The 22194-nt window shown below is 49.8% G+C and overlaps 1 protein-coding gene across 4 annotated transcripts; it reads right to left on the bottom strand.

Annotated features, from left to right (window-relative positions):
- Nucleotides 1–1804: 1804 nt before the first annotated feature.
- On the bottom strand, nucleotides 1805–21406 carry SEPTIN3 (septin 3). 4 transcript variants are annotated; one of them, XM_066358557.1, is made up of 11 exons: nucleotides 21338–21406; nucleotides 16562–16753; nucleotides 13537–13665; nucleotides 13019–13100; nucleotides 11877–12014; nucleotides 10478–10595; nucleotides 9541–9636; nucleotides 7885–7981; nucleotides 5695–5746; nucleotides 5311–5404; nucleotides 1805–3158 (listed from the first exon to the last, which is right to left on the bottom strand). In XM_066358557.1, exons 1-11 carry the CDS (start codon nucleotides 21375–21377, stop codon nucleotides 3096–3098), a joined length of 1101 nt encoding a protein of 366 aa, XP_066214654.1. In that variant the 5' UTR covers nucleotides 21378–21406; the 3' UTR covers nucleotides 1805–3095. The 4 variants fall into 4 exon arrangements, with proteins under 4 accessions (XP_066214654.1, XP_066214653.1, XP_066214656.1 ...); XM_066358556.1 differs by having other exon boundaries at nucleotides 1807–3158; nucleotides 7885–7984; XM_066358559.1 differs by lacking the exon at nucleotides 21338–21406 and adding an exon at nucleotides 20932–21112 and having other exon boundaries at nucleotides 1807–3158.
- Nucleotides 21407–22194: the final 788 nt, after the last annotated feature.

Here is a 22194-nt window from a genome sequence, read left to right as displayed (position 1 = left end):
CTTTTTCCCACCAGAGAAAGCCTGGACTCTGAGCCTGTTTCTTATGAGGTGGCATACAGAACAGGATGTGTGAGCTGGGTCAGGAAGTCAAAGAGGAGTCTGTGCCTGCTCCAAGGTGGAGAGAGCCTGTCCACTGTGCCTACCCTGCCACCTCCAAAGGGTGATTGTGAGCATCCAGTGGGATACATCATACCAGAATTGCCTTGAAGACTAATATGTTGTACATACTCTTATTTCCTTTAAAATTCACAAATAGCACCAGAGGATTTCAAAGAGAAAGGACGTTAACATCTCCTTAAATATGTAGTTCATCCTATTTAAGATGCTGTCAGTTATAAGATGCAGCACTTTTAAATGTCCACTATGAAAAAAAGCTGCCAAATAAACTGACATGTCATCAGTTGCAAGCTGGATCCTCATATTCATATACAAGACACTTAAAACAAATGAAGTACAATAGGAATGGTGTGAAGCAGTTGTGTGAGCCACTTTTGCATTGGTGTGAGTACTCATCTTGCGTTGTTACCTAAGTGCAACTTCAAGCAACATGATCATGCTTTCTGGACTTCAGTTTCCATATGTGTATGAAGGCATTGGTCAAGAACTCAGGTTTCTTCTAGGGATATTTTTCTTTTTCTTTTTGAAATTTTAAGTGAGAGGAGGGGAGATAGACTCCCACATGTGCCCCAACTGAGATCCACCTGGCAACCCCCATCTGGGGCCGATGCCTTGCCCATCTGGGGCCCATGTTTGCAACTGAGCTATTTTTTAGCACCTGAGGCAGGGGGAGCCATCCTCAATGCCTGGGTCCAATGCATTCCAATCAATCAAGCCATGGCTGCAGGAGAGGTAGAGAGAGAAAGAGAAAGAGGAGGGGAGGAGAAGCAGATGGTCATTTCTTCTGTGTGCCCTGATGGGGAATCGAACCCAGGACTTCCACACTCTGGGTTGACACTCGACTACTGAGCCAACTGGCCAGGGCCATATCTTAAGTTCAAAAAAACTGCTCTATCACTCAAATCACACTTCTCTCTATCCGGGTGTGGTGTTGCACTCCTAACTTGTCTTCCTCCAGTCTTGACCCCTTACCATTTATCTATACCTTGCACTCACCCTACAGAATATTGAGGCCCTAAACACAATTACATATATGGTCATAATGTTCAAATTTAAAGAATGTACCAGTGATAACAGAACTAAATGACAAGATAACCTGGAAATGTTTTCTTTGAATGTATGTACCCTGATTTATTGATGTCACCCCATTAAAATAAAAACTTATTTATAAAAAAAAATAAAATAAAAATTGGAAAATACAAAAAAAAAAAAAAAAGAATGTACCAGTGAGAGTTGTGTTACTTGCTGGCTACAGAAGGCAGTATGAAACTCAAAGCAAGGCAGGATTAGTTTAACTTGAAAAAGACAAGAGACAAGCTAGTGCTTTAAATTTAAATTCTTAACCAAAAGCATTTATTATAAAGTAGGCAGGTGTCTAGGCAAGATAGATTCACTCTTTGATAGACTTAGTTTTAATGCCTTCAGGATAAAAAAAGGACAAAAGCTTGAAAAATTAGCTGAAGGGGAAAAAAAAATAAAAATAAAGAAAATAAACATTTTCACTCATTTTGGATAAAAAAGTCCCAGAGAATAATGATGGGTCCAACCTCATGACAACTAAAGATAAGCTGACCTCACAAAATGTATCCTATCTTTAATGTCTGTAGCTCCTCCTACAAAGACAGTCCCTGTCTCACCCTCCACACATGGGTGAGATGATGTAATGTCTATTTGGCCAAGGAGTGAGGAACACAAATAAGACACAGGCCAAGCAGTTATTGTTCAAACAGCAATGTTTAGTTGTACAACACATAAAGTCTAGCAACATTTACACGACCAGTTTGAGTGTTGTTGGCTTGTTTTCAATTGGGAAACTGAACCATAATTTCACCAAAAGGTTGGCTGAGACTGGTAACATTTAAGAAATGGGTCTTTCTTGCATCCCCTAGGCTTGGGCCTCTTGCTCCATCAAGACTTGGTTGTAGATGTATGGCCCACAGGTCACCAGCCTTTGAGCAAATTGTGTCCAGGTGGAGATGGGGAGAGGCAGGCAGGGGGAGATTCCATAAAGACACAGTGTGTGGGGCAGTGGCAGCCGACATTCGCAAACATTCATGCATCTGATCAGGACCTTCGCCCTTTATTGGGTATTCCCCACTAGCCCACAGTGACCAGTTGTGGCCAGGCTAACTCATTACTCACATTAACAGGGTAGAGGTGGAGGATGGGAATAGGGTAGGTGGGAAAAGATCCCTCTTATTGCTAAGTAGATAGATGGGTGGGGTTTTTTCTTCCTAGAGTTCATATTTCATGGGGTTCTGGAGGTTTTTTTGGTGTTTTGTTTTTTTGTTTTTGTCTGTGTTTAATTTTTTAAGATTGAGGATAAGGAAGTCAACTCAAGAAATGTCTCTTTGGGGAAACCACTCTTCCTAAGTGGCTGCATTATGGGGTGGGGAGGATGTGTAACCACACTCTGGGCCAGCCACAAGTGGTGATTTTTAAAGGAGAGATCCTAGCCCTTGCTCCCCTGCATATGTAGTGACCCATCCTTATAAATAAGCTTTAAGCAATGAAGGAGACACCCTTGTCCCACATGGGGCTCACACAGTTAATGTCAACGAGTCTGACAAGCAAAAAAGTGGCTTTCTTAAATCTTTAAGGAAGCCAAGAGAAGCTCATGCAGATGGACAGGGAGCGATGCCACTTCCCTTCAAGATGGTTACAAGTAGCTGGCATGGGTTTGCAAGGGCAGAAGCTCTTGATGAGTTCTTTCACCCCACCCTACAGATGAGCTGGGACCAGCTGACACAGATGATGGAGGGCAGTGCTGGGGAGAACTCCATTCACTGGGGGAGAGGTGTTTGGGTAAAGGGAGAAAGGCGACTATACTAAAGCAGCTGGACTCTCTCACCTGCTAAGGGTCAGAGAGAGAGGGGCTGTGGAGGTGGGCTGAAGAAACACAGCCCTAAAAAGGTCATGGCCCTGCAGCAATTAACAGCTGAGAGGAATGGAGGGAGAAGCAGCACTTGCAATGGCCTTCATTCAGCAGTGGGGCAGGGGATGGCTGGCACTGGTGGAAGGACAGAGCTCAGGCCTTCTTCCTGCAGGGGGGTTGAGAATTGTTGAGGGCGTGGACACCAGACATAAAAACAGCTCCTCCAGGGAGGCTGAGATCATGGGTTAGGGGCACCAAACATCATTCTCCTACTCAGCCATTCCAATGCCCACCACCACCACCCCTAGATCTTCCCTGCTAGTCCTAGAGGTCTAATCCTGCATCTCCATATTGGACTGCTCATTGTATAAGCCAGGGATCCCTCTTCTGTTGAAATGTAGCAACCTCTGGGCTGTAACCCTACTGCTGTTCTATCCTGACAAGTGCCGATCCTGCAGGCATGGGAGGGTGTGGGTTGAATTGGTAAAGAGGCTCCAGAAAAGATTGAGACTATAGGGTTTAGGATCACTGGTGACCTATCACCCACCTCTTCCACCTGGTGCACTGAATCATGGTCTTAATTAAGTCTTTGTGTTTTCCTAGCACCTGAGTGAAAAGGGACTATAAATGCTGGATTTACAGAGGACCTGACAACACCTAGGGGTGGATCAGGACATGGAACAGGAAGGAGGCTGGATAAGGTCACTGTAAACTGTGTCCCTTGGTGTTTTCCCTTGCCTAAAGCTAAATTGTTTCCCCAGCTCCCAATTTTAGCTACCTCACTGACTAAAGGAGAAAGAGTAACCTGTTTGTAAGTAAATCAGATATCTATGCATTAATAAATACAAGGCTGACCAGAAAAGCAAAAAAAAAAGGCTAAATGCATGGCATGGGTGTTGCTGGAAGTGTTTACAGGTATCAGGAGGGGGACAGGGAAAAGCAGCTGAGAAAGACAGACCAACACACAATTGGCTTCAGCACAAAAGCGAGAGAGAACAGAAGAGGAGGAAAGCAGGATGCGGTGTCAAGTATATATGAAAAGAAGGAAGCAACAGAGAAGCCAGCTTGAAGGAGGAAGAATCCTAAAGGAGAGAAAGGAGGTGTCGTTTAAAATCTGGCTCTGAAGCCAAACCACAAGAAAGACAAATATTGTTTAGTGTTCTTGATACTTCTTTAGAGTCAATTCTCCTAGAACTGAATGCCTAAAAAAGGGTGTCTTTCTTACTTGACCAGCCTGCGTGCTTCTTTAAGCAGACCCTGGGAAGCACGGTACCAGCTGTGTCTCCTCCTCTGGCCAGGCTGCCCACCAGCTCAGGGCCAGGCTCAACGCAACATGGCACACATGATGCTTTCCCATTCCTCTCTCTGGATCTGATTTCTTGTAATCCCAGTCTGTACTGTCCCATGCCTTTAGCTATGATTTTATTTTAAGGTGGCCTAACATCATTTTTGGAAGTAGACTGGGCATAAATTCTAAATATAGAAATGTAGCTAAAGTGGATTAGTCTAAAAGAAAGTGAAAGAAGTGAGGGAAGGACAGGGAAGAAATGAGGGGAAAAGAGATAGTGGGAGCCATGGTAAGTGTGACATGTGGAAAACAGCAGTTTGTGACGCAGATAGGAAGTAGCTTTTGGACAGTGAATGCAACACAGACCAAAGAGTGGAGCTCTAGTCTCCACTTCTAGGCACTAATTCTTCCTGCAGGTGCCCAGCTTGGCCTACTTCTCTGCTGTCACCTGACCTCCCTTTTCCCAGGAAGCCTTGGCCACCCCAGACCACCCAAGCTTCCAGGGAGGGTTATGTCCGCACTCCTCACCCCCTCCCAGGCGTCGCTCTGCAGCCCATCCTTGGAGAATCTCTGCAGTTGCAGTGTGCAGGCAGGTTCAGAGATAAGAAAGAGTTACCTGTGGCTCACCTGCACCCTCATTTCTAAATGAAACCTCCCCAGACTTCTTGAGTGAGGCAAACGGCTTTGTTCTGGGACACAGGAAAGGAGACAGATAATGGACAGCCATGGAGAACCAAACTTACAAGGGACTTTCCAGGGAGGGTAGTGAAAATACCTCACCCTTGAACACACAAGCAGCACACACTCCAGGCGCGCGCGCGCACACACACACACACACACACACACACACACACACTCTAGACAAGATGCTCCATAAATACCAGACAGGCCCGTGGGACAGAGTAGAGAGGAAGAATGTAGTTGGTGGTGGTATTTGGGATGTGTGTGTGGAGAAGTGGGTATGTGTGATGATATAGAGAAGGGGTCATCATGGGTTACTGTCGTGGCTTTCCTCTGTGTCCACGCTCACCGGAGGGAGGCCTCCATTGTCATTGAGCCGCTTGGCCCTGTAGGTCTCATAGTGGATATTGTGTGTCACTTCCTTGAGGTCTTGGAGGTGGGTCCTGAGGAACACAGGTAAAAAGAAGAATACGATTAGGGGTGGGAGGAGGAAGAGGGGACCTACAGCCAAGGTTAACATTTCACTTCCATAGCCTGGACCCAGCGGGACTGACCCCTGAGAGCCAATGCTCTCAGATCCACTTTCCTCAGTCCTTGTGCTTCAGAATGGGAGCTGGAACTGGGGCAGCAAGCTCATCAGAAAGACCTGCAGACTGAGGAAGTGGATCTGAACAGATGGCCTCCTGATCCCAAATCATGAAGCCTGCCATCTGAGGGCAAGGGCACATCTTACCTGATGACAAAGTCTCGAAGCAGGGCAAACTCACAGTGGCTGAGGTTTTCCACTGCAAACAAAACAAAGTGAAACAAAAGAGTGTCATCTCACTAATGCAGCAATACCGAGCAGGTGCACCTCTATTCATGACATGGACGCATTTAAAAAGAGCCACAGGGCCCTGGCTGGTTGGCTCAGCGGTAGAGCGTCGGCCTGGCGTGCGGGGGACCCGGGTTCGATTCCCAGCCAGGGCACATAGGAGAGGCGCCCATTTGCTTCTCCACCCCGCACCCTCCTTCCTCTCTGTCTCTCTCTTCCCCTCCCGCAGCCAAGGCTCCATTGGAGCAAAGATGGCCTGGGCGCTGGGGATGGCTCCTTGGCCTCTGCTCCAGGCACTAGAGTGGCTCTGGTCGCGGCAGAGCGACGCCCCGGAGGGGCAGAGCATCGCCCCCTGGTGGGCAGAGCATCGCCCCTGGTGGGCGTGCCGGGTGGATCCCGGTCGGGCGCATGCAGGAGTCTGTCTGACTGTCTCTCCCTGTTTCCAGCTTCAGAAAAATACAAAAAAAAAAAAAAAAAGTAAAAAGAGCCACAGGCTACTGTAACCAACCCAGAGGTTCAGTGCGCTGAATTTTATTTACTGAACAAACATTTATTAAAGCAGCTACAATGGCACAATACTGTTCTAGACTCTGTGAAATAACAGCTTATAGGGACTATTATATTTCCCATTTTATAGAAAAGGAAATGAATATACATAGAGTCTGAGAAACTTGCCCAAGGCCTAAGACACAATTCCTATCCTTAAGGAGCTTATAATCAGATTGGAAGACCATAAAACATAGAAAATAACAATCGAGCCACGTGTGTGTGTGTATGTGTGTGTGTATGTGTGTGTGTGTATGACAGAGACAGAGAGAGGAACAGACAGGAAGAGGGGAGAACTGAGAAGCATCAATTCTTTGTTGTAGCTCCTTAGTTGTTCATTGATTGCTTTCTCATATGTGCCTTGACTGGGGGGCTACAGTAGAGTGAATGACCCCTTGCTCAAGCCAGAAACATTGGACTCAAGCCAGGGACCTTGGGCTTCAAGCTGGTGAGCCCGTGCTCAAGCTGGCGACCTCGGGGTTTCAAACCTGGGTTCTCTGCATCCCAGTCTGATGCTCTACCCACTGTACCACCGCCTGGTTAGGTGACAATTGAGCCATCTTTAAAAAGGCCAAGCACACTCTGGCCAGATAGCTCAGCTGGTTAGTGTTATCCTGATATGCCAAGGTTGTGGGTTTGATTCCTGGTTAGGACACATACAAGAATCAGCCAATGAATGCATAAATAAGTGGAACAACAAATTGATGTTTCTCTCTCACTAAAATTAAATTTTTGAAAATTTAAACAAAAGGCCATGTACCGCATGATAAATCTAATTCAATATAGATTGAGTGCCTACTATTTGCAAATCACCTGCCAAGGACTGTGGAAGCAGAAGAGGATTAAGACATGAACCATTTTGTCTCACAATCTAATGGGTAGGACAGGCACTCTTATAAAGAATTCCAATTCAAGGCAGATGATATTTTAAAAAATCCCAACAAAATGTTATAGGTAAATGAGAGATACAATGGGATGGACTTAATTTTGGAATCAAAATATCCAGCTCTAAAATCTAAGTTTCACCACTAACGAGTCAAGGGATTTGGGCAAGACACTTAACCTGTCTGAGATTCAAGAGCCTGGGCAGCCAGTGCTCTGAAAGTCACACCCACACTGCTTCCCTCAGAGGGTTACTATAATGAGATCGTTGAAGTGATTCTTTGAAAACTTTCAGAATCGTTATGACGTTCTCAAGGTCACATCCATTTATAATAAAGCAAAAACAGCAACATCTGAGCAACCCTTCAGCAGTTTGTCAGATCACATCCTCTTTCATGTGAAAAGCTTTCTCTGGCGTTTCCAGTCCTTATTAATCTCTCCATGTTCTGAAGACCCTTGACATTTGAGTCAGTGCCTCCCAGACAGGTGCTAAATCGGTCTTTTATTGCTTCCTGCCTCGTGAGTCTCATTTCTCAATTAGACTGTAAGCTCCTTCTGGCGGGGTCTTCTGGGCACTCTTCTTGTATTTTACATCCTAGGACAGTGCCTTGACCTAGACATGCTTAAAAAATAAGCATAATTGGCCAGCAGCCAGTTCTTCAAAAGGACGCATTGAATTACCTTCAATGATCCCCCAAGGAGTTTTTCTGCCAAGGACCCGCTTGCCATTCACTTGGTATTCCTTGTCACTTCCAACCACAGCAAAGGGCATGCTTTCCTGCTGACAAACCAGACACGTGCATGTCATTCTCTACACCCTGGGCCTCCAAGGGCAGGCTGGTATATGGTCCTGGGCCCCCAACCTTGATCTGCACATTTCTGAGGTTTGTTCAGTGATCCCACTGATGGCAAGGGCAAGGCTCTTGTCGTTTAAAAAGAGCACTGGCCTGGGAGCCCCAAGTCCTGACTATACCCCTGCCTCACTGGTCAGCCTCAATAAGTCAGCTTTCCTTCAACAGAAAAATGCTTAGGACTTTTCATAGCACTTCACATGCTTGGTTTGATCTGGAACAACTCTGTGAGCTAGCTAGGATGCACAGACCTCTCTTATATGATACCCACCCAGCTGACAGCCAAAGTAACATGCTTTACACCATCTCCCATGAAACCTAAGGGCAGAGGCCCATCTCTGCTGACCTGTCAGAGCCTGAAGGCATAGTACTCTCTGCTCCACCACATGGGTTGTACATTCACTGAGAGCTAACTCTTTGTTCCCAGATGGATTTGCCTGATGTGTGCTTGTTGTCATAATTGGATAAATTAACTACTATATAAGCTGAGGACATATGAGTATAGAGAGCTGTTTCTCTGAAAATTAAGTTGAATGTTTCAGAAAAACTCAATCAAGGTGAGTCATTGTTGCATGAAGTGTGAACTTAATCTCAAAGAAGAGGCATTGTCACTACATGAAAAGCACTTTCAATGAATGTGACATGCTTGGTTTAAGTTATTTTAACTATATAATTTAATAAAATAATTATTTTAAAACACTTAGGATTTGTATATATCATTTTTAAATGATTTCTTCAATTAACTGACCAACTTCCTGACTATTGCCTGGGATGATGAGATTAGATTACCCACACTTGCCGGAGGAGGAGACTCAAAACCAAAGAGAGTGAGTGACATGTCCCACGTGACAATGGGTTAGTAGAAAAGCCCAGACTAGAACTCAAGATTCTGGGGTAGAATCCCAGCATTGTAGAAGTTTAGAATTGAGGGGGACCTTAAAAATCACATAGATTGATGGTTTTCTCCAGGGCCTATGTGGCCATGTCACTTAGCCAAAGCAGTTCTATTTTTATGTTTTATATATTGGAGTTCGGTCTGACATTTAACTTCTTTAAAGGGTTCTTCTAGGTTAAAAAAAACACCCCAAAACTATAAGCCACTCACCTAGTCTGACTCTGCCTTTTACAGAGGGGAAACTGAGGCAGAGCTCTGATGGAGCATAGATGCCTTGCACCCTGGCTTAATGTTTTTCCTGCCTGTGCCCTTCCAACACCCTACACCCTAGCTTTGCCAAGCCCTGTGGGAAGAAGAGGCTTTTGTGTGGTCTGGGGATGGATGGGAGCATTGGCTATGAGTGCAGGGTTCACAGTCCTGGCCAGGGCCCCTAGTTCTCATCCTCTCCAACATCACTTCTGGTCTGGGTCAGGCAGGGTGAGGAAGCGGGTAAGGAAGGGGAAAGCAAGTGGGAAGCCAGAGCAGGACGTGATACACACCCCACAGGTACCAAGGGGGGCATCGGTGATGGACGGAGCCTCATGCACCCACCCGAATTTTGTCATTCTCTGTCTTGTCCTCCAAATCCTCATCAAATTCCTTCTGGGGGTAGAATTCAATGCCATTTACTTCAAGCTCCTTGCGAACCTAGAGGTGAGGAAAAGAAGCAAGGTAGCCAAGTGTCAGGATAATGGGAGGTGAGTGTGTGTGTGGTGTGTGGTGTCATGTGTGCTTAAGTCAGAGGAATGAACACAGCCTTGAGAGCCCACAGACACCTCCAGACTCTGAGGCCCCGGGCAGCAGGATGATCCTGAGTCAGTGTGATCCCCAGCCTGAGAAGAGGAGTAGTCTGGAGTTGCAGCTTGTTCATCTCAAGGTCTGTTAGGTTCAGATTTGACAAGCAGCACCTCTGAGTAGATTTCACATGGGCAGTGCACATGCCACTACGTGTCACATTCCTGTTTGCAGGGAAGAGAGGTGAGTCCCCCCACCCCATGCCTCTGTTTGCCCCCTTTAAAAGCGTGGCTTTAGTCTCATCTCTTCCAGGAAGCTATCCAGGACCTCTTCAATGTTTTACATGAAGGCAGCAACTGCCCTTATACCTCTCTCACATCCCCCCCATCCCCATCCCTACCTGGATGCTTTGAGTAGAGGAGTTTATAGAAGACACCAATAAGCACTAAAGGGCTTTAATTAATTAGGCTAGTCCTTCAAGCATGCTAACATTGAGGAGTGGTTTCTCATGTTCATGGTGATTTATGTATTCAGTGGCCTTTAGAAATCAGTTTGGAGGGTGGGAAGGAGGCAGCCTGAAGACACACTAACTTCTCATCACCAGTGATCCCCAAACACTGCCAGCCCAGTCTCTTCAATGGTTATGTAAGAGCTACGTGGGAAGGGGTGGAACATAATAATGAATGATAGGAGAATCTTGGACCAGAGGAGGGGAAGTGGGGACAGGGACAGAGAGAGGAGGGGGCCTTCTCACCCTTTGCTTGAACTCAGACTTCTCCTCTAGGGTCATGGTGTCAGCCTTAGCAATGACGGGGATGATGTTCACAACTTTGCTGAGGTGTTTCATGAACTCCAGATCGAGAGGTCGTAGGCTGGGGCCCAGAAAAAGCGGAATGTCAGAGCCACCTTGTCCTCCCACATTCAGCCATGGCCACCACTGCAGGGCCAGCCTTGGGACAAGAGGACTGAGCTGGGAACCTGGCTGAGACCAAGAGGCTGCTCTCTCTCCTGACATATACCCACCGTCTCATCACCTGCAGAACAGGCCCCAACTCTGCCCATGCACGGCCCACCATCTCCCCTTCTCTTCAAATCCTGCCCACTCTAGGCCCCATTCAGACCACTCCCTCCCAGCATCTTTCTGACCTGTAAACAGCTCTCTGTCCCCCACTCTGTCCTGGTGTCAGGTTGCTTGTGTGTATCTTGTTGTGACAGACTCCCTCCCCCCACCATGCAGTCCTGCAGGAGCCCAACTGCGGCCTCTGCCCCACCCTATCTGAGGGCCCAGCTTCCCCCAGGCTCTGGGACTCCAATCTGGCTCCAGTTTGTAGTCCAGGGGACTTATTAAGTCAGGCAGTCTGCTGCCTTGCAGATACTGAATCCAGGTTCTAGGCAGGGATAAAGCTAACCATTTTACCGAGCTCCTGGGCCCCACCATTGAACACCTGCTGAGTACCCGATTCCTCCAAAATTTGGGGCCTGCCTTGCTTGTGCTAACCTCTCAAGGACTGAACTCTGGTTCAGCAACTGGGCTTAGTAATAAGCTGAGACCTCTGCCAGCAGGAAGTTGGCTGCTTGCCCACGTGAATCTCTTCCCTCCTCTGCCAGCTCTCCCTTCCAGGCAGCCCCACCTGCTACTCACAACCAGAGTTCCCAGCATGCCCTGCTTATTGCCAGCCTTCATTTCTAGACACCTAGCACTAGGCTAGCCATCCTCCAAATATTGATACCTACAGCGGGGCCCCACAGCCCACCCAAAACACCAGCCCAAATCCAGTAGCTCTGTCCCCCCACAACCGCCATTTCACCCTTTTTGCTGTCACCACCCCAGCCTGTGCAAAGCAGGTATCTACTGAATAAATAAGAAGTCCTCTGCTCACATATACCCACTTCTTTCTACAGGCATAACCATGCTTTGCTTTGGTGCCAGAACACCAGTGGGCAGCGTGGGGGAGGATGCTGGTGAGCTTTACTCTCCGGGCGAGGAAGTAGACTCTCTTGGGGAAAGTCTGGGGACTCACAGGGCCATGAATGTATTGGGGCCCGGCTGCCCCTCCTCAGCTGAGTCTAGGTATTGGTCAGCAACTACAGAACTGGCACAGATGGTGTGAAGCAGAGCCAGGCCCCAGGGTGGGGGTGGGCCTAGTACGTACGAGTGTCCCGTGGGGGAGATGAAGTAGAGGCAGCAGTGGACACGAGTGTCAGGGATGCGTTTCTTCCTGGCAATGTTCACCTCCTCCTTCAGGAACTTCTCATACTGTTCATTGATGTACTTCTCAATGGGCTCCCAGCTTTGGGGGAGGGGGAGAAAGCAGATGAAGGTCTCAGAAGGACAGGACCTGGGAGTGCATCTTAGGCATAGTCCTCTCACACCCATCTCATTTCCTATTTCCCCTGGGGGTCTAGGGTACCTGCTGACTTTTCTTCCTCAGCTCCCCATGGATGGCTTTCCTTGTGGGCAAGGCTAGAATTTCTGTGAGGACCCAGCCCTCTCACCGGCCTCTGGAAGCCTGCAGAACCCCACCACACTGCAGAAAGCAACTCAACACCTTCCCCAGCTCCCTTACTTATTAGCTGGGAGGCTCTGAAGAAGGCTCTGCCCCTTTCAGAGGCTCAGTGGTCTCATGAGTAAATGGGAGTGATAGCAGGTGACCAGTGGGATGCACGTAGGCTCAGATAGAACAGACAGATGTTCGGTACTTAACATAGCAACGGCACACAGAACGAGCTCAGTCACAGCAACGATTCACTACCATGACTATTCTCATTGTCGTTACTACTTTTCTTTATCAAGGAGCGTGTGTATAGCCAGAAAAGAGGCACTTAGTCACTTCCATAAGATTGTTCTAAGTTGTCTTGTTCGGTGGCCCTGCCTGTCAGTGGCAGATCCCAGCTCCTTCACAGAAGTACTGTGGCCTCCATCTCTATCTGAAAGCAGACGTCTACATTCCAGGAAGCACATTCTCCCCTTTCGTGGCTGTTCGCTGACTCTAGCTTTGCTCTGTGGTTTCCCAGGGGCTGTCACCTCATGGCATCTTCCCTCCCTCCTGTTTCTCACTCGTCCTCTCTGTCCAGGCCAAGCCCTCTGCCGCAGTCTCCAGTCAGCCTGGATTTGCACCTCCCCTGGCCCGTTGCCATCTCCAGGCAATTCCTTGGCCAGAATTCCCTCTGCACTGTCTCCTCCACCTGCATGTCCAGCCCTCGTCTCCTTACACGTGGTTCACAACGTGAATGAATCTGCCTGCAGTCAGTACTTTCAGTCTTTGGGGCAGAAAGCTCACAGGCAGACACATACCAGTTTTCATTGTTGATCTGGTCTCCAAAGCCAGGGGTGTCAATGACAGTCAGCTTCATTTTGACACCGCCTTCCTCTATCACTGGGGGAGAGGATGGGGAGTAAACAGAAAAGGCACCAGGGAGGTGACTCTTCCAGCTGATGCCAGGTAGCCTGCCGCCTACCAGCCCAGGGCGACCCAGGTTTCTCCCTTGTTCTGGATCAATTATCGGAAAAGTCAAGTTCAGGGTCTTTCCCACCTCAATACCTTTGTTCATGCTTCCCCTCCACCTGGAATGACCTCCCTGCTTCCCACCCAGGCTTATTATCCAGCTCAAACCCCATTTCTTTCCTTTCTAATCCTTCTTCCTCCCATTCAGGACTTGCAGTCTAAGGAGTTGGCTCCATAGAGTTTAGAGCTTAATTCTATTCTGTATTGAAGTTGCCTTTCACTTCCTTCCCCAATAAGCCCCATTCTTCCCCCTTTCTGGCAAAGGTCCCTCTGGCCAAAGCCCATGGGGTCCCCGCCTCATCCTCACCATGCCCAATAGCCTTGATCTCCACTGTCTTGGGGATCTTCTCCTCCCGGTTCCAGCTGGAGGCCTTGCGGCTCACTTGGGATTTGAAGAGCGTGTTGACCAGCGTTGACTTGCCCAGTCCACTCTGACCTGAGAAAGACAGGAGGGTGAGAAGGCAGGGAGACCTCACATCTACATCTTGCGTCCAGTTCTCTCCCAGGAGCTTAAAGAATTCTAGAGCTGGCCACGTCCTTTCTGACTACTCACTAGAGAGGGAGGGGCTGAACAGGGCCTGCAAGCAGGTGGGGATGGTTTCCTGTGTGATGAAGAAGCCTGGGCCAACCTGTTAGATTCCACATTCTCTCCTTCCTGGAGCCTCAGGACCATTGGGAAAGGGGACAACCTCTGCATTTGCCTAGTGTAGTGATTTTTTGTTTTGTTTTTGCTTAAGTTTTTAGTCTTCAATAATACTAAAAGTCATGACAGAATTACTTTGCATTCTGATATGGTCTCAGTGTGTATGCACTTCCAACTGTTAGCAAAATGTGCCTTCTCTCAGCCCTGCAAATCCCACAGCAGAGCTATCTTTAATCCCCGTGTAAGGGGTCCCAGAGAGATTAATCCCCACCTAATGTAAAATATGCGTAAGGTAACATAGCTTACAAATGCAAGGCCAGGACAGGAACCCAGGGAACCTCACAGCCCCATATCCACTCTTTATCTTAGTGTAGCAGTTAGTGTCTTGCGGAGATAAATGCCAGAGAGGACCCTGTGGGAGGAAGAGGAAGCTGAGTGGGGAGAACCAGCCCCTTACCTCCGCTTCCTTCACCATGGTGCTCTTTTGGACAGTTTTACACACACAGGTCCACAGATTTCATTCCAAGGAGTAAATAAAAAGATGCTCCACAACCAAATGGCATTTGAAACCACTGGTCTGAACAGTGCTTCTCAAACTTTAATGTGCACAAGAATCACAGCGGCCCTGGCCAGGGAGCTCAGTTGGTTAGAGCGTCATCCCAGCATGCCAAGGTGGGCTTTGATCCCCAGTCAGGGCACATACAAGAGTCAACCTATAACAGCATGATTAAGCGGAACAACAAATTGATCTCTCTCTCTCTCTCTCTCTCTCTCTCTCTCTCTCCCTTCCTCTCTCTCTAAAAATCAATCAATAAAAAATTTTTAAAAACAAATCCCAGCAAGCTTTGCCACCTGTGAGTGGCATCAGCATCACCTGGAGCCCCACCCAGCCCTAGCATTCATAATCTGCATTTTAATGCGACTTCCAGATGACTCAGATGGACAGTGAAGTCAGAAGTGCTGGTCTGGAGCATTTCTGTGGTGGATTAGAACAAGGTCCAGTGGCAACAGTTTGAGGTTCCAGACCTAATTGTGCTGTTTCTCCGAACACCTACAAATGGCCCTGTTTGACAGTCTAGTTTCTTGACTAATAACATGACGGGAAGGAAGGGACTGAATGAGACCAGAGATGGCAAATAAGGTATATTTCTCATTCCAACTGATCAGTTGGTAGTAGCCACCTGGACCAATATGTTACAGAGGCTATACCTGGGCTCAGACTGGATATGCGCCAGGACTCAGCAGCAGCATCTGCCTCAGGTGCTGCTGAGGAAAGAGGTGGCCCCCTTGTCTCGTATTTGCCATTCTCAGCTGGATGTTTTCTAAGGTCATTTGTTTATCCAGTGTTCTGGAGTGCCAAGTGCTGTGCTAGAAATGGAGGTTGAGTGCTGAGATATCATCCTTACCGTCAAGGACCCATTTCGTGTGACAGAAACCAGAACAGGAGCAGACAATTACAACATGTTGCCATAACCACTATGAAAGGTATCGCCAGAGGATGTTCCAAAAGCTTACTGGAGGAATCCAATCCAGTTTCTCGGGATCAAGGGGGACTTCCAGGAAGAAGCACTAACTGAGCTGAACACTGAAGAGTGACTTTGAATGAGCCATGAGAAGCCAGAAGGGGCTTCTAGACTGAGGAAACAGCACGTGCAAAGGCTCAGAGGTAGGAAAGAGCATGGCAAGAGCATCCAGGAGAGCTGCTCCTTGTGAGCAGAACGCTACACGGGAGGTGGTAAGAGATGCGCAGAGAGGTAGTACCAGACCAGGCTAGCAGCTTAGACCCTTACACTTATTATGTGTGGCTGGGTGAGTTTTGCAGGTTGGAAAATTATTTGGACACTGGTGGAAAATGGAATGAAGAGGAAAGGATACAGAAGAAGGGTCAGTACCACTCAAAGTATGGCCTGTGGCCAGGGTCCATGAACCATCTGTTACTGAGAAGTTTGCACCAGAAAGTAAGTGCACTAAGTCACTAAGTACACTGTTTGGCCAAGCCAATGTTTATTATAGCAAGATTTCCCAGATGGTTTGCAGTCTGGCCCAACTCCTTTAATTTGAGCAGCATGGAGTCAGGTGGCTGTGGCTGCCCAGGTGAGAGGCCTGGCTCAGCCTAGGGGGGGTAGTAGTAATGGAGATGGAAAGAAGCAGATAGATGAGAGATATTTACAAGTAAAATTGACAGGACTTCATTGATTGGATCAGAATATAAAGAAGGATGATCCCCAGGTCCCTGTTTCAGAAATAGAGTGACTATCTCACTGAGACCATTCTGTGACCTGGTGACATGACTTAGTTACTGATCCATGTTATAAAATTTTCCCCTAAGCTTTACAGCACTACTAAAGGTCAGAAATAAGACCACCCCCTATCCGATCTTCCCCCATGGGGAAGGACACCGATGATTCCCCCATGCCACACATCTGAAAGCAGGCTGAGCTAAAGGCTGCCTATGGACACCCAGCTAGTGATGGACTGGGCTCCCCATCCACCCACAGCTCTAACCCCTGAATCAGCGACCCTTGAGGGGAGGAGGGGGACAGGCCCTTGTGATCAGCACAGTGAAAGCTTCCCTCCTAGAAAGAGCTTATCCTAGAGAAGCCAGGGCTGAAGTTATCCTTGGGAGAGAAACTGGACCCTCAGTGCTGCCTGCTGCCAAGGCCTCCGGTGCCTTCATGGCATTCCATACCAACGACCATGATGTTGAAGTCAAACCCAGTCTTCATAGTCTTCTTACGCATCTGTTCGATGATGGTGTCAATGCCAATGTAGCCCAGCAGGTTGGAGTTGATGCTGACGGGCTTCATGGGCACTGCCGGCTTAGGCCTGGGCTCAGGCACTAGCTCTGACATGGCTGCGTCCGTCCTGGTCTCTGGGAGCCCTGCAAAGCCAAGGTGGGAGGGGTGGGCTGCAGAGGTCACATGGAAGCCACAGTGTTATTCTCTTGATACAGAATCATACAGAGTTGGAACTGGAAGGGACCTGTCATCCAGTACAGGCCCCTCATTTCACAGAGGAAGAGACTGAGGCCTGGAGGAAAGGACTTGTCTAAGAACACAGAGCGAGTCAGATGCAAAATCTGGACCAGAACTAGTTCTCTGTAGCTGGGGCCACTTCAAATGTACTCACTGCTCCAATGCACCACATCTGGGTGCCTAACCAGGAGTTTCTCCCCTGGCACTAATGACATTCTGGGTGGAATAATTATTGTGGAGACTGTTCTGTGCACTATAGAATGATCAGTGGCATCCCAGGCCTCAACTAGATGCTTCCCCTTGTAGTGACAACCCAAAATATCTTTAGACAGTGCCAAATGCCCTCTGAGGAACCACAGTTTAAGGATGTCTGGGGTTATTTCAACCTGAGTCCTGCCTCCCCAAATAAGAGGCAAAGACCACTTAGAATTCTGAACCTAACATCTATTGCCTGTTTGTCACTGACCTCAGTTGCTTTCTCTTTTAGAAGTAAATGGGGCTACCCCAACCCCTGCAGAATAAGCATCACTACTGTGTCCCAGCCTCAGTGTCGTCTCTGTTCCATGAGCACTGATGCAAAGTAGGGGTGTCTGTGCCCTGAGGAGCCGCTGGCACCCTCCTAGCCATAGTTTTGAATCTATGGAAGAAATAAGTCTCCCCTTTTGACCGCAGGGAGAGGACTGCTCGAGGTGGGAGCAGTCACTTGCATGAGATGACACAGTGTATTCTTGGGATGGAAGGTGCTAGAGGAAAGGCAAGGCTGAGGAACAGCCCTGCTCCACAAGGAAAGGCACACATCCCCCTGGGTCTGGCAGGTCACAGGTATATCCATACACGAAAGAAATCTAGGCCTTTCCCCATCAGGCCACTGTCCACCAGGTTAGGTTTCAGCCGCATTTCCCATCCAAAAAACAAGGTGTGTGGGGGGAAGTGGGAAGAGCCTGGCTCCACCACTTGCAAGCTCTGTGGACTTGGATGAAGCACCTCCACCCAGGAGCCCGCTTCTTCATCTGTAAACGGTTTAGGATCATGATTAAGACTGTGGCAAGCGTTACATGAAATATGACGCCTAGAAGCCCCCACACAGCAGGCCACAGTTCCAGCTACTCTTGCTCCCACCCCTTTCAAGTTCACTGAGTTGTCAGAGGGGGAGATGAAGCCGTATGGTGCATGTGAAAGCACTTGTCAAAGGAAGGCGCCCAGATGCTGATTACACTGCCCAATTATTGGACTCTACACTCTCTCGAGCACCCCTTCCAGTCTGCGATTCTAGAATCCTATGTATGGGTCATGGTCCCCACCCTGCAGTCTCAAGTTTACAGGAGGGCTGATGGAACAGCCAGTGGGCGAGAGGGCAAGGGGATGGGAGCATTGCCCTCTCCCACCCCCAAACCCAGCGAGGAGTCAATTCTCATACCCCACCACCTGGTCCTTCCACGGGTCCTGGCAACACTTTCTCCCAATGGGAAAATGTTCTTTCCTTGTCACCCTCAGACACAGCCAAATCTGACAGAGCCTCAGGACCTCCCCAGGGCCTCGCTGGGCTCCTTTCTGCTTCCCAGGAAGCTGCTGCTAGCCAGGAGGCTGGCAGAGAGGCTGGCAGAGAGACTGGCGCAGCCCGCGGCAGCTGACTCTCACAGCCGGGCCTGCTCCCCCACTCTCCGCACATGGCATCCTGGCCCACTCAGCTCACCTGCACCGGAGCCAATGGCCCATTTTCCCTGCCCAGATGCTCTTATGCAGGCCCTTCCCATTTCCCTTGTGCTTCTAAAGCTGAGCCCATTTGGTCTCCACAATCTGTGTTGTAAGATAGATCTATCTGTGAGTGTGAGTGTGTGTAGGGGTAACCCCATTTTACACACCTGGAAAGTGCATCTTGTACTTATTTATGGGAGTTTTTCTAAGTATTCTTATAAAGTGGGTACCCTCACCATGGCCTGTTCAGCCCTGGCCCATCAACTGCAGCTCCCCTAAAGACCATTCCCAAAAGACAGATGCTGGCTGCAAGAAGGGACCTGCCTACCAGACTCCAAGGCAACTCCTAGGGGCTATGGCAGGCCTGCTGCAAGTCCGGTCCTGAGCAAACATCACCTTCCTTCTCCCAGCAAGCACCTATTAACACCCACTGTGCACACCATAAGGAGCACCTTCTGGCAAGTCATCCCCAACTACACACACCAGTTACAGACCAGTGACATGCTAACAACCACCAGCCACAAGTACTGCAAATGTCGGGCAGGTCACTGTGTCACCACCTTTGCTGGAAGACCCTTGCCCACTCTAGCCCCGGCCATTCTTCTTTCACCATTGGCTCAAGGGCTACCCCTCAGGAAAGCCTCTGCGTTCCCATCTGGTATAGATGCCCTCTGTGCTGCTTCGGATCCTGAGACCCTGGTATTCATTCATTCACTTATTCCATCCATCCCTGTCAGGCCATTTCATGTACTGTCAAATGGGAGCCTACTCCAGCCAAACCTATACTAAATGCCAAGGACTCTGTTGTACCCCAGACAAGGTCATTGTGACCTAGGATCTACTCTCTGGTGAGGTGCCTGACAAGTACACAGAGACCTCCAGGGCACAGGACAAATACTGCTCTGGAGCTCCATCCTTTCCCCCTACCCATGCCTGTCCCACCCGCCAACCCCAGATGAGGAGCCCAGACTTGATTCCCAGCTGGGTGGTCCCTAGGAGCCTCACTGTTCTACTCAGGAAAATGAAGATAGTACCCACTTTGCTGGGTCACTATGAAGGTTATACAAAAGCATGGACATAAATTACCTGTCACTGAACATATGCTAGTTTTTACCCTTCTTCAGGGCGAGGACCATGCCTGAGTGATCTCTGTGCCCCAACGTACCGACTATAGCACAGGCACTCAGCAATGAATGGTGAATGAATGAATGCCTCACTGGAAGCATTCTTTTCTCCTCCCTCAGAAGCTCCTCTAGCAGAGCAGCTGACCCCCTGCCGCAAATGGCTCTTGTATGTAGGCCACAGTCAAGGGGGCTTACACAGACTGTTAAGAAAGACCTGCTTCTTCCCCCACAACAGGAATTGAAAGGGGGTTGGCTCCCCAAGGGTAAGGAAGAGCTCAGGGGTCACAGTAGGACTTAGCTCAAGTATGCCATCCTGCCTAAATGATCCTTGGAGCCCTTCATAGGCTCCCATCTCTCCTAGGGCCCTGAATGGGAGGGTAATCAGTCTGCAGCACCCCATGCCAGGAGCCACCTGCCCCATCAGTGCTCAAGGAAGAGTCACTGTCCACCTGACTCAGTTCTGGCTGAGTCCCCCACAGAAATAGCACCTTGGCAAGCACCTCAGTCACCATGCTAAGCAAGGACTCCGGTGCTTTCTTTCACAGGCAAATGAATGGCTTTGTCTTTGTTTGGCCCAGGGACCCCACCCCTTAGCTGGGAAGGTGGTAGCAGAGGGAGGAGACCTTTCCAGAATAGCACCTGCATTATTGGCTTAGTGGGGTGAGGGCTAGGGAGGCTCTTCCTTCCTTCCTGAGCTGAAGATCTTCCCCAAACCCCAACCTCCACTCGCAGAGGCAATTCCAGTCCACCCCAGCTCTCAGAGAAAGAATCACAAAAGATATCTTAGTCCTTTCCTATTTGCAGAAGCAAAGGGCCCTGGGACACCTCCCCACATCCCTGTTCTGGGGAGGACAACGAGTTCCCTAGGAGACCACCAGCTGGTGCCTGTCTATGTGTGGGGGAAGGGGTCTGTCTATGTGTCAGCGCGTATGTCTTGTATCTGGTGGCAGATGGCCCTGATACCTGTGCGTGGTGTGCATGTGTGTGCGTGGCTTGGTATGCTCCTGCCCCAGTGTGGGGCTTTCTGTGCGCATCTGGGGCACACCAAGTTGTGTGTCTGTATTTCTTCATGTTCCTGTGGGTGAATTTCTCTGGGCATGTATATCCTGGGGGGTGTGCAGCCGTGTGTGCGTATGTCCGTGCATATGTCACCGCGCGTGGGCTCCTCCGCGCAGCACCCCTCTCCCTGGTAGCACCTCCAGCGGGGCTTTTCGGGGCCGCAGCCTCCTCCCGGAGGGTACCAGTGGCCCGGCCCGCCGCCCTACCTTTGGACATGAATCCTCCTTTGTCTCCGTTCCTCCCGGGAGATGCTCAGGGCGCGGGGCTGCAAGGCTGAGCCGGGCGCGGGCTCCTCCCGGGCCGAGCGGCCCCTGCAGCCGGGCCTCGCCCCTCCTCGCTCTCCGCCCACCCGCCCGGCCCGCCGCCCGGCCGCGCCGCCCTGAGCCCCACGCCGCCGCACCCGCCCGGGTCCTCGCCTCCGCTCTCTCGGCGCCGCGCTGCCCCTGCCCGCGCGCACCGATGCCGCCGCCGCCGCTGCCACCCGCACCACGTGACCCGCGCGCCCGCCGGCCCCACCAAGAGCCCCTCCCCCTCCCACGGTACCCGCGCGTCCGCACGCGGGAGCAGGCACCCAGCTGCGGGCGGCCTGGGAGGCACGCGGGGGTGCTGTACCTGCAGGCTCGGGATGCCCGGCCGCGGATGGCGCCCGCATCCCAGCCCTGGTCCCTTCCCCGGGATCCAAGTCTGGCCTCTTACTCTCTAGGCTGGGGCAGGGCGGGGGGCTCAGGGGACCGGTGGCAGCAGCGGGTGGCTGTGCTCGCGCGTGAGTCACGCCGTGGTTAGGATATTGCTCTAGCTCAGCGCGGTTCTGCCAGGGCGCGGGCGCCTATGGAGTCCAGAGTCAGGGGCCCAAGTTTCAGGCCCAGCTCCGAGATGATGGGCCCTTTGACCTTGAGCTGCTCAGGAACGTTCCTGAGCCTTAATTTATTAATCAGAAAAACCTGTCAATAATTCGGTCAACATTAATGGACAACACGTTGCCAGGCCCTGAAAGAACAGGGATGAGAATGACTGTCCCTGTCCTTAAAGGACTCTGAATTTGGTAGGGGAGACAGAAAGTTGGGCTGTCCTAATGCACAGCATGGGGTATGCTCAGGGTACTGTGGGGGCATGGAGGTGGGCACCTAGAGGAGGGGGCTTGTGGAGGATTTCATGGAGGCAGAAAGGGCCTAGATGAAAAGGCAAAAGGAGGTAGAAGGGAAGAAGGAAGGGTACTCTGTGGAGAGGGAACAGCAGGGGCGAATAACCCAGAGGTGAGAGCTGCAGAGTGTTGATGGACAACAACCCGGTGCTCCTGGGCGCAGCCAAAGCAGGGAAAATTCCAGACAGGGATAGGCCGCTAAGAAGCTGGAGAAGTTCAAAGCCTTGGCAGCCAGGTTAAGGGGCTGGACTTTAAGGGAAGATAATGGTGAGTCACCAACAGCTGTTAAGCTGAAAGTGCTGCCATCATATATGGGAGTCCCTGTGGC

Source organism: Saccopteryx leptura, chromosome 1 (genome assembly GCF_036850995.1).
Source record: "Saccopteryx leptura isolate mSacLep1 chromosome 1, mSacLep1_pri_phased_curated, whole genome shotgun sequence".
NCBI classification, from domain to species: domain Eukaryota; kingdom Metazoa; phylum Chordata; class Mammalia; order Chiroptera; family Emballonuridae; genus Saccopteryx; species Saccopteryx leptura.
The sequence above is the reverse complement of the archived record's forward strand: the minus strand, read 5'-3'. Positions and strand labels throughout refer to the sequence as shown.